At 49.7% G+C, this 14,433-nt stretch overlaps 2 protein-coding genes across 2 annotated transcripts; one reads left to right on the top strand and one right to left on the bottom strand.

Moving 5' to 3' along the window:
• Nucleotides 1-1,695: 1,695 nt before the first annotated feature.
• Nucleotides 1,696-3,517, bottom strand: Ydjc (YdjC chitooligosaccharide deacetylase homolog). Its single transcript, XM_042666276.1, has 5 exons — nucleotides 3,312-3,517; nucleotides 3,070-3,229; nucleotides 2,845-2,944; nucleotides 2,577-2,754; nucleotides 1,696-2,350 (listed from the first exon to the last, which is right to left on the bottom strand). Exons 1-5 carry the CDS (start codon nucleotides 3,473-3,475, stop codon nucleotides 1,984-1,986), a joined length of 969 nt encoding a protein of 322 aa, XP_042522210.1. The 5' UTR covers nucleotides 3,476-3,517; the 3' UTR covers nucleotides 1,696-1,983.
• A 5,103-nt stretch (nucleotides 3,518-8,620) lies between these two features.
• Nucleotides 8,621-14,197, top strand: Ccdc116 (coiled-coil domain containing 116). The gene is made up of 4 exons (XM_042666184.1): nucleotides 8,621-8,747; nucleotides 10,864-11,409; nucleotides 11,525-12,091; nucleotides 13,301-14,197. Exons 1-4 carry the CDS (start codon nucleotides 8,676-8,678, stop codon nucleotides 14,195-14,197), a joined length of 2,082 nt encoding a protein of 693 aa, XP_042522118.1. The 5' UTR covers nucleotides 8,621-8,675.
• Nucleotides 14,198-14,433: the final 236 nt, after the last annotated feature.

Here is a 14,433-nt window from a genome sequence, read left to right as displayed (position 1 = left end):
GATGAGCGCTCTTATCGCTTGAGCCAGTGTCACTTCCGGTTTTCCAGTGGTTTATTGGAGATAAGAGTCTCCTGGACTTTCCTTCCTGGGCTGGCTTTGAACCTCGATCCTCAGATCTCAGCCTCCTGAGTAGCTAGGATTACAGGCATGAGCCACTGGTGCCCAGCTGCTATCAGGTTCTTAATTCCACAGAAGATTGCCTGTCCTGGAAAAAAAACACTTCTACGAGCATGCAGTTTCTATGCAAACCTGTACCTTAGAAAGGCTTACTAACAATGGGATCAACCTGATTTTTTTTTTTTTTGTCAGTTGTGGGTCTTTTTTTTTTTTTTTTTTGTCAGTTGTGGGTCTTGAACTCTGGGTCTCAATGCTGTCCCTCAGCGCTTCAGCTCAAATCTAGTGCTCTACCATTTGAGCCACAGTGCCACCTCCAGTTTTCTGGTGGTTAATTAGAGCTAAGAGTCTCAGGCTGGCTTTGAACCATGATCCTCAGATCTCAGCCTCCTGAGTAGCTAGGATTACAGATGTGAGTCACCAGCACCTGTTGTGATCTTTTTTTTTAAATAAAAATTGAGGTTACCATATGTCTCACAAAATTGACTAGTGAGATGATAGTCTCCTTCAGGTTACCATATGTCTCAAAATAGACTAGTGAGATGACACTTTTTTTTTTTTGTCGGTCGTGGGGCTTGAACTCTCGGCCTGTGTGCTGTCCCTAGGCTCTTCAGCTCAAGGCGAGCACTCTACCACTTGAGCTACAGCGCCACTTCCGGTTTTCTGGTGGTTTATTGGAGATAGGAGTCTCACGGTCTCTCCTTCCCCGGGCTGGCTTTGAACTGCGATCCTCAGATCTCAGCCTCCTGAGTAGCTAGGATTACAGGCGTGAGCCTCCAGTGCCCGGCTGAGATGACACTCTTATTCCTATCCCTTCCCCACCAAAAATTAAAAAACTGAAGCTGGGGAGGGGGTAACACTGTTCTAAAAGAAATGTACTCATTACCTATGTAACTGTAATCCCTCTGTACATCATCTTTACAATAAGTTTTTTAATGAAGGTGGGCACTGGTGGCTCATGCTAGCTACTCAGGAGGCTGAGGTCTGAGGACAATGGTTCAAAGCCAGCCCAGGCAGGAAAGTATGAGATTCTCATCTTCAGTAAACCACCAGAAAATTGGAAGTGGAGCTGTGCCATAAAGTGGTAGAGCACTAGCCTTGATTGAAAAGGCTCAGGGAACAGCTCCAGGCCCTGAGTTCAAGTTCCATGACCAACAAAAAAAAAAAAAAAAAGGAAGTTTTGTCAGATGCAGTAGCATGTGCCTGTCCCAGCTAGTAGGAGGCTTGACTCCAGGAGTTCAAGGCCATAATGGGACCCCTCCCTAAGTCAAAATCCAAACACCTAAACATGAACAAAACTAGAATGTGGAGATGCTTTTGCTTATATTTTCGGAAACATTTTCTTTTTTGTTTTTTCTTTTGTTGTGCAAAGCAAGCACTCTGCCACTGAGCCACCTTCCCAGCCCACTTCTGGCTTTTTCTGTTTGTGTGACACTGGGGAATCGAACCCAGGGCTTCATGCATGCTAGGCAAGCAATCTGCCACTAAGCCACATTCCTAGCCATGAAACATTTTTTTTTGGATTTGGTCCACAAAAGAGTTGCTCTATATCCAATCTTGTTTTTGTGAAAACCACTCAAGTCTGAAAGAAGCAATTATTCTTTTATTAACATAAGGTCTCTACCCATTGCCCCTGAGCAATCAGTTTTGACACTGCAACACGAATTGGCTCTGCAGGCCTTAGATCAAGATGTCACAGACACTAGTTATCACTCTGAGCCATATGAACACAAAGTTGGGCACAGAACTGACAGTGTTTTACCCTGGGAAGTCATAGACACTGCTCTGAGGCCTGTTACCAGGCTGTGCAAGAGCTTAATCTTGACCAGTTCCTCCCCACTTGGGGCATTGGTGCTTAGGCTGCTAGTATCAAGGTGAAGGCTCCAGGATAGGTTCCAGAGTTGGCTCACAAGGGACTCCTTCCTCAGCCCACTTGGAGTGCAGGTCATCAAGAGTAGAGAGTTGTATGCTATCCTGGGCAAGCTGGGTCTTCAGTGTAGGTTCCATGAGGACTTGGAGCTCATGTAGCCGTTCCCAAGAACAGGAGAAAGCATCAGGGCCCTGGCCACATCCCCCAAATGGAGGCACACTCGGATAACCTGGGTGGACCATTAACTCGGCTGTCAGAGGCTGGCTCGCAGGAATACCTTCCAGGGCTCGTGCCAGGGCCCCCAGCACACGTTGAGCAGACATGTGTCGGCCGCAAGTGCTCAGGCCCACGAAGGTGTCAGTCCACCTGTGAGTGCCAGGACAAGAACTGCAGCAAGTCGGGGCAGAACTTGAATGGGGGCAGCCAGTGGATGCTTGACCCATTTCCGGGTTAAGAAAGGGACACAGCAGGCCAGCAGACCAGGGACACATTCAGGCCAACAGCCCTGAAGTCCCATGTGGCCGGGGGGTGGCGGGGAGGGAGGAGTGACAGCGGGGAGAACCAGAGGACTGGAGTGGGAAGGGGTGCTCACCGCAGGCCGTGTCGGGAGAAGGGGCCCACGGCAGCTTGGGCATCGCGCTCCACAGTGCAGGCGAAGGCGTGCGCCGGTGTTCCCAGCCAAGTGCAGCTGCCTATGCCGCGTTCCACTGGTAGCCGTGTGAAGCGCACCCCGTAAGCGTGCAACACCTCAGCAAACACCTGGCACACGCCTGCTGGAGGAGCAGGTTTAGGAGGAGAGCAAGACTCCTCACCCGGGAGCAACGCCCCTTAGACATGGGAGGGAGCGTCAGTCCACGCACCTGGGAGCACGTGGACGTGCTGGTGGGCATCCACGTGCGTGGGGGGCCTGCCCAGCAACTCCCGGAAGCGGCTCAGTTGGGCCTCTAGCTCCTCCCGCACCTGGGGGAAGAGGTACGGACACCTTAAGCTTCCAGATGAGCTACAGACGGTCCCCTCTTTGTGCTACCATTGGGCTGGGCTTTAGGGGTCATCGTGCGCATCTTCCTGCAGGCGCGCCACCGCACCTGGGGCAAAGCTATGTCTCCGGCCGCTACTGCCTCCCGGAATCCCATCTTGCCAAGGAAGAAGCCTTCCGGGCTGAGCAGTGACGAGTTGCCGTGGAGGGCCGGGCCCACCGGGCGGCCCTCGGACAGGTTGGCGTGGAGGCCCGTGGGGATGCTGTACCTGCGGGAGGAGCTCGAGCGGGAGCACAGGCAGCCCCCAGCCCCCCCAGCCCCACCCGATCCTGTGAGGGGATCGTTCTCACCTGCGGGCCAGCTCCGCCGCGCTCTCTGCGGATGTGCCGTTTACCAATAGGGACACACTGGTCACGGTTCCTGCCAAGAAGGCCGCCAGGATGCCCTCATCGCGTCGCGGGCAGTAGCCAAAGTCATCCGCGGTGACCACCAGCTGCACGCGCGGCCAGGCCATGATCGCGGGGAACCCTCGGCCTAAGAGATAGAAGCTGGACACCCCCTCAGCTTGCTAGGCCCCGCCCCGACGCACATGCCCAAACACGGTTTTGTTATTGCCATCTAGTGGTCCCGGTGAAGCACTGCAACCACACTGCCGACTGCCCTCAAGGCATCCCAGAACTTTCCTTGACTAGAAAGTGAAATTTGGAGAGAGAGGGAGAGAAGGGAGAGAGGGAGGGAGAGAAGAGAGGGAAAGAGAGGGAGGGGAGAGGTAGAATTAGAGCTTGAACGCAGAGCTTGGGTCTGTCCCTTAGCTTGTTTGCTCAAGGTTGGTACTCTACCACTTGAGCCACGGCTCCACGTCCAGCTTTTTGGTGATTAAAAAAGTTTCACGGACTTCACTGGCTGGCAAGGCTTTAAAGCAGGCTACTCAGTCTCAGCCTCCTGAGTATCTAGGATTACAGGTGTGAAGAACCAGTGCCTGATCCCCTTTACTTTCTTACTTATTTTTTGTCGGTCATGGGGCTTGAACGCTGGACCTAGGCATTGTCCTTGAGCTCTTCAGTTCAAGGCAAGTGCTCTACCACGTGAGACACACTACTTCCAGTTTTCTGGTGGTTAATTAGAGATAAGAGTCTGACGAACTTCCCTGTTCCGGTTGGCTTTGAAACTGCAATCCTCAGATCTCTGCCTCCTGAGTAGCTAGGATTACAGGTGTGAGCCATCAACACCCAGCCTCTTTCCTTTTTTTTTTTTTGTCGGTTGAGGGGCCTGAAGTCTGGGCCTGGGCGCTGTCCCCCAGCTCTTCAGCTGTAGACCAGCACTCTACAACATGAGCCACAGCCCCACTTCCAGCTTTTTCTGCTTATGTGGTGCTGAGGAATTGAACCGAGGGCCTCTTGCATGCAAAGCAAGTACTCTACCACTGAGCCACCTTCCCAGCCCCCCTTTCCTTATTTTTATAGTAATATCTATATGTCTATATATCTTTATATGTCAATCTATATATTGATATATAGATATCTTTTTCATTTAGCTATTTTTATTTTGTCTAGTCACTGGACGTTGGTAGCTAAGGCCTGTAATCCTAGCTACTCAGGAGGCTGAGTTCTGAGGATCACGGTTCAAAACCAGCCCAGGCAAGAAAATCTGTGAGACTCTTTTTTTTTTGGGTCCGGTCGTAGGGCCTGAACTCTGGGCTTGGGCGCTGTCCCTCAGCTCTTCAGTTCAAGGCTAGCGCTCTACCACTTGAGCCACAGCGCCACTTCCGGCTTTTTTCTTATCTGGTGCTGAGGAATCGAACCCAGGGCCTCACGCATGCAAGGCAAGCACTCTACCACTGAGCCAACTTCCCAGCCCCATCTGTGAGACTCTTATCTCCAATAAACGACCAGAAAACTGGAAGTAGCTCTGTGGCTCAAGTGGTAGAGCATTCTCCTTGGGCTGAAGAGCTCAGGGACAGTGCCCAAGCCCAGAGTTCAAGCCCCAGGACTGACAAAAATTGTCTATTGTCTTTTGCTGATTTTTTTTTTTTTTTTTGGGTCCGGTCATGGGGTCTGAACTCTAGGCCTGGGCGCTGTCCCTCAGCTCTTCAGTTCAAGGCGAGCGCTCTACCACTTGAGCCACAGTGCCACTTCCGGCTTTTTTCTTTTTGCTTATGTGGTGCTGAGGAATCGAACCCAGGGCCTCTGGCATGCAAGGCAAGCGCTCAACCACTGAACCACCTTCCCAGCCCCTTGCTGATTTTTTTCTAAGCAGAGGTGCTTTTTTTTTTTTTGGTCGGTGGTAGGGCTTGAACTCCGGGCCTGGGCACCGTCCCTAAACTTTTCACTCAAGGCTATCAAGTACTCTATCAATTCGAGCCACAGCACCACTTCTGGTTTTCTGGTGGTTAATTGGAGGTTAGAGTCTCACAGCTTTACTCCCTGGGCTAGCTTTGAATCTTGATCCTCAGATCTCATTCTCCTGAGTAGCGAGCATTTATCGGCATGAGCCACTGGTGCCAGACATGAGTGTATGTCTTTTTGAACGATGTCACCCCTTTATTTGCTTTCCAATTATCCCCTTCCATTCCTGCCCATAAGTTACATAGTTCATTTTCCACATAGTATCTACTAAAAGGAAACTTCCCTTCCCCACCTTTGGTCAGTCATGGGGCTTTAATTCAAGGCCTGGGCCCTGTCCCTGAGCTCTTTTGCTCAAGGTTAGTGCTCTTCCACTTTGAGCCACAGCTTCACTTCTGGTTTTCTGGTGGATAATTGGAGATAAAAATCTCATGGACTTTCCTGCCTGGGTTGACTTCAAACTGGGATCCTCAGATATCAGCCTCTTGAATAGTTAGGATTACAGGCATAAGCTACCAGTGCCTGGCAGGAAACTCTTTTGTCTGTCTTTGTTTCTTTGTTTCTTTCTTTCTTCCTTCCATCCTTCCTTTCTTTTTTTCTTTCATTCTTTCTTTCTTTTTCTCTCTCTCTTCTCTTTTTTTCTTTTTCTTTTTCTTTTTGTCAGTCCTGGGACTTGAATTCAGGGCCTGGGCACTGTACCTGAGCTTCATTTGCTCAAGCTAGCATTCTACCACTTGAGCCACAGCACCACTTCTGGCTTTTTCTCTGTTTATATGATACTGAGGAATTGAACCCATGGCTTCATGCATGCTAGGCAAGCACTGTACCCCTAGGCCACATTCCCAGCCCGCTTTTTCTTTTTTTAAAAAAAATTTACTGTTATTATAGAGGTGATGTATAGAGGGGTTACATTTACATGAGTCAGGTAATGAGCACATTTCCTTTCATACAGTGTCATCTGAGGAAGCTTTTTCTTTTTCTTTTTCTGTTGGTCTTGGGACCTGAACTCTGGGCCTGGGAGCTGTCCCTCAGCTCTTCAGCTCAAGGGTAGTGCTTTACCATTTGAACCACAGTGCCACTTCCAGTTTTCTGGTGGAGTCTCACAGATTTTTCTTGCCCAGGCTGGCTTTGAACCAAGGCCCTCAGATCTCAGCCTCCTGAGTAGCTAGGATTATAGGTGTGAGCTACTGGTGCCCACCAAAGCTTTTGCTTAATAAAAACTGTAAGCAAGTAAATGAATGACCACTTTGGGGCTGGCAAAGTGGCTTAGTGGTAGAGTACTTGCCTAGCATGCATGAAGTCCTGGGTTCTATTCCTCAGTACCATATAAACAAAAACATAAAAACAAAATGAATGGGGCTGGGAAGGTGGCTCAGTGGTAGAGCGCTTGCCTTGCATGCTCAAGGCCCTGGGTTCGGTTCCTCAGCACCACATAAGCAAAAAGAAAAAAAAAAGCCGGAAGTGGTGCTGTGGCTCAAGTGGTAGGGCACTAGCCTTGAGCTGAAGAGCTGAGGGACAGCGCCCAGGCCCAGAGTTCAGGCCCCACGACCGGATCCAAAAAAAAAAAAAAAAAATGAATGACCACTTATATCAATGGTTTCATCAAAGAAATCATTAGACCCTGTTTTTTATTTTGTTGTTGTTGTTTTTTGTTCGTTGTGGGGCCTGAACTCTGGGTCTACTGCTGTCCCTCAGCTCTTCAGCTCAAGGCTAGCGCTCTACCACTTGAGTGACAGTGCCATTTCCTGCTTTTTCTGCTTATGTGGCGCTGAGGAATCGAACCCAGAGCCTCATGCATGCAAAGCAAGCACTCTACCACTGAGCCACCTTCCCAGCCCTAGACCCTGTTTCTATCTCCAGTTATGGGAAAAGTTACAACTTTTACAACCATAACCTTGCTTTTTGCCCTTTGTAAAAAAAAAAAAATCTTTCTTTGTCCATAAGTATTCTGATATCATGATGATAGGCAGTTTTTATTGTAATGTGGCTATCTTGATTTCTATGGAAAGTCTGGCATTTATTTGGGCCCAAATATAAGATTTGTAGTCTCGCTCCCATTTTTACACAGATAATGAAACCGAGTCTAAAGAGCAGGGTGTGATCCTGCCAGTAGCGATGGAGCTGAGACTTTTCTGCAGCTCTGGGCCTGTATCTCTTGTCTGATGGCCTGTATCCCTTGTCTGATCCCCTAAATCGGGGCAAAGGGGCAGAGTAGAATTATAAACAGCATCACTGGATCTTGTGAAGATTGGAGTCCTCAAAGGGCCTTTCAACCAAGATTGTGGTTATAAAGATTGTTGTATTCCATCATAGTAATTGGAAAGGAGAAACTGACATTAAGTATCTCTGCATGCTAGGCAATGTGAAGATTAGAAATTAGGGACCAGTACCATCTGGTAAATAAATAAAAAAAATATATATGGAGCTTCTCTTACAGTTTTGTATTTTATGACGATTTTGTGTAATCCTCCTACTCCCTCATAGAATAATGCTCAACCTTTTTCAGATGAGTCTATGCTCAGATTGAATCACACTAGCAAGAAACATCAGAGCCAGGTATTGAAGCTTAGTTTGTGCCTGAGAGCCAGGACCTGAAAGACTGGGGTTGTCGAGCTGGGTGTAGACTGGAAAGCAGAGTAGTGACCAGGGAGGAACTGGGCAAAGTGTTTACTGATGGAGGCCTTAGCTTTTGCCCTAAAAATGATCTGAGCCCCAGTTTCAAAACTCCCATCTGGCAGGACAAAGCAGCCATTCTCAGTGGACCTTCCGGAGCAAGGCGTGGCGGGGGAGGAGCCAAGAATGACCACACCCCACCCATTGTGTCGGGGAAACTAGTGGAAAAAGAGATGTTATTATCCAATCAGGACTCTGTATGTAAATGAGCAAGCGAGGGAGGCTGCCTGGCAATTCTAACCATTCTATTCAGTGTGCGCGGATCGCGGGAACCTGATCCGAGCTCTGCGCGGCTGGGACTCTGGTGAGGGTCAGAATGTCAGGGCGACCCTGGTCTGGGAGGAGTGAGGATTGGATACATACCCAGCCACGGGAACAGTCAGAAACAGGATTTGAATGTTCCTCCATTGCGGCGACTCTGGAATGGGACAGTCCGCAGAGGCATAGAAGCTTCTGAGCAAAGGAAGGGCTCTCTATGCACCCAGGACACAGGGTGCGGGGAACAAGGGGCCTTAGGGCATTGAAACAGAAAGGGAAAAACGAATAAGGTATTAGATCCATGAAGAACTAGACCGAACCTCATGCCATCTTCCTCCTCCCCTCCTCCCCCCTCCTCCCCCCACCCCCCCACCAAAGGAGTCCTTGGCTGTGCTGCCAACCTAAGAGAGAGGAAGCAGGGAAGGCTTGTCTCCAAGCATCATGGCTAGCTACCACCGCCAGTCCGGATACCTGGCCGATGATGAGGCTGGCCACAGCACTTTTGTGGCACGGGTAAGTGTGTCCAGCAGACCACCACCTCCTTTCCCAGTTCCTATTGACTCGCCTCACTTCACTCGTAGTGAAGTATGTAGGTAGTGTTGACTGCCTGCTGCATCTTGATCACCTTTGGTTTCCTATTGCCCTCTGACTCCAGCCACGCAGGAGGACTTGGATGGAACTCAGCATTAGAGCATAGACAACCAAGGCCTAAGACTCAAGTTGGGTAGAGCAGGGGATCAGGGTCTCTTCATTGCACAGCAGTGAATGTAGTTAGTAGCTCTATGGATGAATTAAGGGCCAGAGAACTGGGCACTGGTGGCTTATGCCTCTAATCCTAGCTACTCAGGAGGCTGAGATCTGAAATTGCAGTTTGAAGCAGCACAGGCAGCAAGGCCTATGAGACCCTTATCTCCAATTAACCAGTAAGAAGCCATATATGGAATTGTGGCTCAAGTGGTAGAGTGGCAGAAGGAAAAAGCCAAGTGAGAGAGCAAGGCCCAGATCAAGCCCCACAACTGACCAAAAAAAAAAAAATCCCATTCAAACCATATGTGAGTACAGAGTCTGGTTTGCTTTTTCAGACTGCCCAGCCATGTAGAGCCTCACTTTATACATGAGGAAATTGGACCTTAATAGGGGCTGGCATGGGCACTGTCACCCACCTGAGGATAACAAAGCCAAGACTTCTAACCTAGGATTAATTGACTCTGGGAGAGAGAGAGAGAGAAAGAGAGAGAGTCCACTACTGGGGCTTGAATTTAAGACCTCGTTGCTCTCCCATACTTTTTCACTCAAGGCTGGTGCTCTGCTCTAGTACTTAAGTCACAGCTTCACTTCCAGATTTTTGGTGATTTATTGAGGATAAAAGTTTTATGAATTTTCCTGCCCAGGCTGGTTTTGAACTGCAGATCTCAGCCTTCTAAGTAACTAGGATAAAAGATGTGGGCTGGGAAAGTGGCTCAGTGGTAGAGTGCTTGCCTTGCATGCATAAGGCCCTAGGTTCAATTCCTCAGCACCATATAAGCAAAAAAAGCCAGAAGTGGCACTGTGGCTCCAGTGGTAGAGCACTAGCCTTGAGCTGAAGAGCTGAGGGACAGGGCCCAGGCCCAGAGTTCAGGCCCCATGACCAGCAAAAAAAAAAAAGAGATGTGAGCCAAGGGCTGGGAATGTGACTTAGTGTTACAATGCTTGCCTAGCATGCATGAAGCCCTGGGTTTGATTCCTAAGTACCACATACACAGAAAAAGCTGGAAGTGGCACTGTGGCTCAAGTGATAGAGTGCTAGCCTTGAGCAAAAGAAGTTCATGGAAGCTGGGCACCGGTGGCTCACACCTGTAATCCTAACTACTCAGGAAACTGAGATCTGAGGATCATGGTTCAAAGCCAGCCCATGCAAGAAAGTCCATAAAACTCTTATCTCCAATTAACCACCAGAAAACTGGAAGTGGTGCTGTGGTTCAGGTAGCACCTTGAGCTGAGGGACAGCGCTCAGGCCTAGAATTCAAGCCTCAAGACCAAAAGAATTATTATTATTATTATTTCAGGGACAGTGCCCAGGCCCTGAGATCCAACCCCAGGACTGGCAAAAAATAAAATAAAGATGTGAGCCACCACTGCTCTTGGATTAAATGACTTTTTTATTCTTTTCTTTTTTTGCCTGTCTTGAGTTCGAACTCTGGACTTGGTGGGCACTGTCCCTGAGCTCCTTTTGCTCAAGGCTAGCACTCTACCACTTGAGCAATAGTGTTACTTCCAGCAGCTTTTTCTATCATTAATTTGGAGATAAGAGTCCCACGAACTTTCCTGACAGGCTGGCTTCAAACTGCAATCCTCAGATCTGGGCCGCCTTAGTATCTAGGATTAAAGGCATGAGCCACCTGTGCCCAGCTTAAGTGACTTTTAGTGTAAAATTCCAGGGCTGGAAATGTTTAGTGATGGAGCATTCACATAACATGCTCAAGGTCCTGGGTTCAATCTCCAGCATCACCAAAAGGAAAAAAAAAATAATTTCACTGCTCAGTCCCCAAGCAGTTCCTACACTTTAGGAGGTCCCCAGGGACACCTTTAGGCCACCCCCCCCCCAGCTTTGCAGGGCATCTTGCCCACTGTGACAAGTCTGTCTGCTTAGGTGCAGTCCAAGAAGCCATTGTTGCCAGAAAGGAGATCAGCCTCCAAGCGGGGTCGCATGCCACCTCCACCATCATTGGATGGCGGTTCAGCACACCGAAGCCGCCGCCTCGACCCTTCATGCCCTCAGGCCTTTGGTGGCTTCCTGGATTTCCTGACTGAGGGCCAGATACTGGATAGCCTGCAGTTAGTGGTGGAACAGGCAACAGAGCGTATGGCTGCCATGAAGACAAACACTGGGGTGCCATTGGTGGAGGTGCAGGACCCTGTGGAAGCGCCGACTCCTATGCAGCGACCCAGGACCCGACCAAGTTTCAGCACTGTGTACAAGCACCGTGCTCAACCCACCCTCTGCACTGGATACCTCAACAATTACCCATCCTGCTCCAGCTCCGTGTCTGATTCCCGTAACAGCCTCAAAGCTGGCTGGCTGGGCTTCCGAGACAGTGACTTGGATGGTCAAGGCTTGGGCTCACTGCCACCAGTAAAGGACAAACTCCTGCTGGAGAAAAGCCTCAAGAGATTGCAGCGACTGGAGAACAAAGGGGTAAGATCTGGGCCCACAGCTGGGGTGAGTTGGGGGTGGACCCAAGCCTAGGGCTTGGGTCAAGCCTGGTTTACATGCTCCAGAATGCCTTTTAGAATCCCCGTCTCTCTTGCAGAGATGTATGAATCAACGCTACTCCCAGAGGGACTCCCTGCTGTGGAACCCACCTACCAACAGCCAATGGAGGGAGCAGCCCCTGCCCTGGTTCTCAGAGCTGCTGGGCTCCAGAGCAGACACCTCTGGGGCATCAGACATGGGATTTGGATCTCCCAAACGAGAATTCAAGAAGGAAATGAAGTCATTGCTGAGCCAGCCAGCATCCTTTGATCTGCCAGTCTACTGCCCGATCCGTGAACCTCATCATACTTTGGACTTCCTGGCCAAGCATCACCTCTTCCCAGCCCTGCAGAGTGTGGTCAGCCAGGCTGTGGAAAAGCTCAGCAGTGCCCATTGCCACAATGGCGTCCCTCTCTTCCGTGAGAACTTGGAGCCCAGTCCAAGGCTCCCAGTTACCGATCTGCTGCAGGCAGACTCTAAGATGGCTGTACCCACCAACAAAGAGGAGGTTGATTCCTTTCCCACCAGAACCTCCAGCCCCAAGACACCTCAAAGAAAAATCAAGACCAGACGGGTCTCCCCCATATCTCCTGCCCACCAGATGGTCACCAGATTCAGGCCCAAGGTGACACCCACAGAAGAGCCCAATGTCCCCAGGCCCTTGCCCTACCCCATGCAGGGGACACCTAATTCAGACCTCAAATTACTCAAATAACCTGTGGTCCTGAACTCCAGACAGGGTTGTCTCAGGGGCCCTGTCCACCATCACTTGCCTTCTCCTGCTTGCCTCCTACCTTTTCTCCATATTCTTTCCATTCTCCTCAGTGAGGAATGTCTCCCATTCTCTCCAAGATTTCCCCATTCCCCTCTTTGGAAAGAAGCATCTCTCCTTCTCCCCATGTTTTTCACCCTTCCCATGTTTTCCCCACTCTCCCATGAATAAGGACCATCTCCTCTTCTCCCCTTATTATTTTTGGTCCTTGCCCTTTGTCTCCCCTTTACCCACTTCACTGTCCACTATAGGGCTATGAGTCTTGGGGAAACATTTGTCAGGGTAGTGCTGTTTCATCCACCACTCCTAGCAGACACTGTTACTGGCCAAAGTCAAAATCTCCTGGCCTGCACTCTGGAAACTTTGGATAAAGTACAAGCTGCTGGGGTATTAGGAATCCTGGCCTAACTACTATCAAGTATTGCCAAAGACAAATAAAGGCTCTTCTTTTTCTTCTTCTTTTAAAAAACATCCTGGTTATTTTTTAACATCTGTTTGTGAATCTTGGAGGTCCTCCCACCTGGAGAGGGTCCGGTCCCTCTTGAACAACAGCCATTGTCCAAGGCAGGAACTAAGATCCTGTATCGTAGAGTCTAGCTGATATGTTTACCCTGCTGAGGGAACATTGCTCAGGAAGGGTATGTGGAAGATGGAGGTTGTTTCACCCTGGTTGATCCCCAGCATTCCCCCAGTTCTGCCTTCATTTAGCAGAGTCTAGGTGTGCTTCCCTCTGAACAAGAGGTCTGGCATGAGCTTGACAGTCTATCAAGATTAACGTTTACTGACACTGACTGAGGCCACTGGCCTTGCCCCAGGCCCAACGGGAAAGGCAGAGGAAGTAAGAGTGAGAGTTGGCAGTTGAATGTGACAGCATGGCAGATGTGGCAGAGCTGTTTTCTTAGTGTGGCAAGTATGGATTGTGTGTTTGTGATGGGCAAGGCTGTTGGGGGAGGGGCTGTAAAGGAGGGTGCTGTGATGTGATGGGTGTCACAGGACAGCAAGAAGAGCATGGCTCACAAGGGATGACATGTCTCATTTTTCCATTCTTTGATTGCTGTGCAGAGCACCAGCAGCAGGTTCTTAAAGAAGAAACCACTGCCCTCCATCTCGTCCGAGCCAAGCATAGCCAACCCTTGGCAAGAGGAACTCACCGATCTTTTGACTGAACAAGCTGTATCCTTGCTCATCTATAAGTACAAATTTGAGGACAGTCTCAACAAGCAACTTGGCTTCATCTCCTTTCCTGTCACTGAGACTTTCATGGATATCCTCCTGGGCTTCAAGAAGGTGAAGGATTCCCACATCTGCCTGTCCTCAAACATCGACTGGAAATGCCTGTTACACAAACTAGAGGCAACTGAATTAGAACAGCAGGCCTTGAAGCAGGCCTCCAAGCAGTCCTCCAAGCAGGCCTCCAAGCAGTCCTCCAAGCAGACCTCGAAGCAGGCCTCCAAGCAGACCTCAAAGCAGGCCTCAAAGCAGACCTCAAAGCAGGTCTCGAAGCAGGCCTCCCAGATAACAGCCAACCTGCCTGACACCTCCGATGTTACTACTCAGCAGGAAACCACGGCAAGCAGCACAGAGTCCATGCACCTGCTTGCACCAGGCACTGAAAGCCGAGAACAGGTTGACACCGAGTCCCACCTCTCCCTCCACGAATTGCCCATTTTCCAGCTGCTTAGTCCTCGGGGATCTGCTGAAGCTGAGGAGCATCTACCCATAAACTTGTCAGAGCTCAATGCCTCTGTGTTCTCCTTCATCAGCATGGACTCTAATGTCCCCAGGTCCCAGGAAGTGGTGAACATTGAGGACAGTAAAGACAGTGAAGAACAGAAGAACAAGTTTGAGGATAAGGAAGAAGGAGCCCCTGAGGATAAGAATGAGTTCCATAGTCGCCCTGAGCATTCATTGGCCGCCCTGAGCGACACTGATCAGTACCTTGGATATGAGTCGCAGTAATCCTCCATGACATGCCTGCTGCTGCTGCTGCTCCATCAGAGTAGTTGCTCACTCAGCCGGCCCCTGCCCTGACTGGAGGTCAGGATGCATCGAATGGCCCCAAGGAGGTCTTTTGACACCCTCAGGGGAGCCAATGAGAGAGACAAAAATAAAATAGTCATTTTATTTAGCCATCTCAGTGTCCTTTTCCTTGAACCAATGCCTCTTCCCTTGTGTTAAGCACCTTCAGGTTGGGT

Source organism: Dipodomys spectabilis, unplaced genomic scaffold (assembly GCF_019054845.1).
Source record: "Dipodomys spectabilis isolate Male_0828 unplaced genomic scaffold, ASM1905484v1 ptg000363l, whole genome shotgun sequence".
NCBI classification, from domain to species: Eukaryota; Metazoa; Chordata; class Mammalia; order Rodentia; family Heteromyidae; genus Dipodomys; species Dipodomys spectabilis.
The sequence above is the reverse complement of the archived record's forward strand: the minus strand, read 5'-3'. Positions and strand labels throughout refer to the sequence as shown.

Excerpts from the sequence above, each read along its gene's own strand:
- Ccdc116 (XM_042666184.1), top strand. The coding sequence starts at position 8,676 with ATGGCTAGCTACCACCGCCAGTCCGGATACCTGGCCGATGATGAGGCT. Across the intron at positions 8,748-10,863 it reads ACAGCACTTTTGTGGCACGG|GTGCAGTCCAAGAAGCCATT; the intron begins GTAAGTGTGTCC and ends CTGTCTGCTTAG. Across the intron at positions 11,410-11,524 it reads AGCGACTGGAGAACAAAGGG|AGATGTATGAATCAACGCTA; the intron begins GTAAGATCTGGG and ends TCTCTCTTGCAG.
- Ydjc (XM_042666276.1), bottom strand. The coding sequence starts at position 3,475 with ATGGCCTGGCCGCGCGTGCAGCTGGTGGTCACCGCGGATGACTTTGGC. Across the intron at positions 2,755-2,844 it reads GCACGTCCACGTGCTCCCAG|GCGTGTGCCAGGTGTTTGCT; the intron begins GTGCGTGGACTG and ends CTCCTCCAGCAG. Across the intron at positions 2,351-2,576 it reads TTCTCCCGACACGGCCTGCG|GTGGACTGACACCTTCGTGG; the intron begins GTGAGCACCCCT and ends TGGCACTCACAG.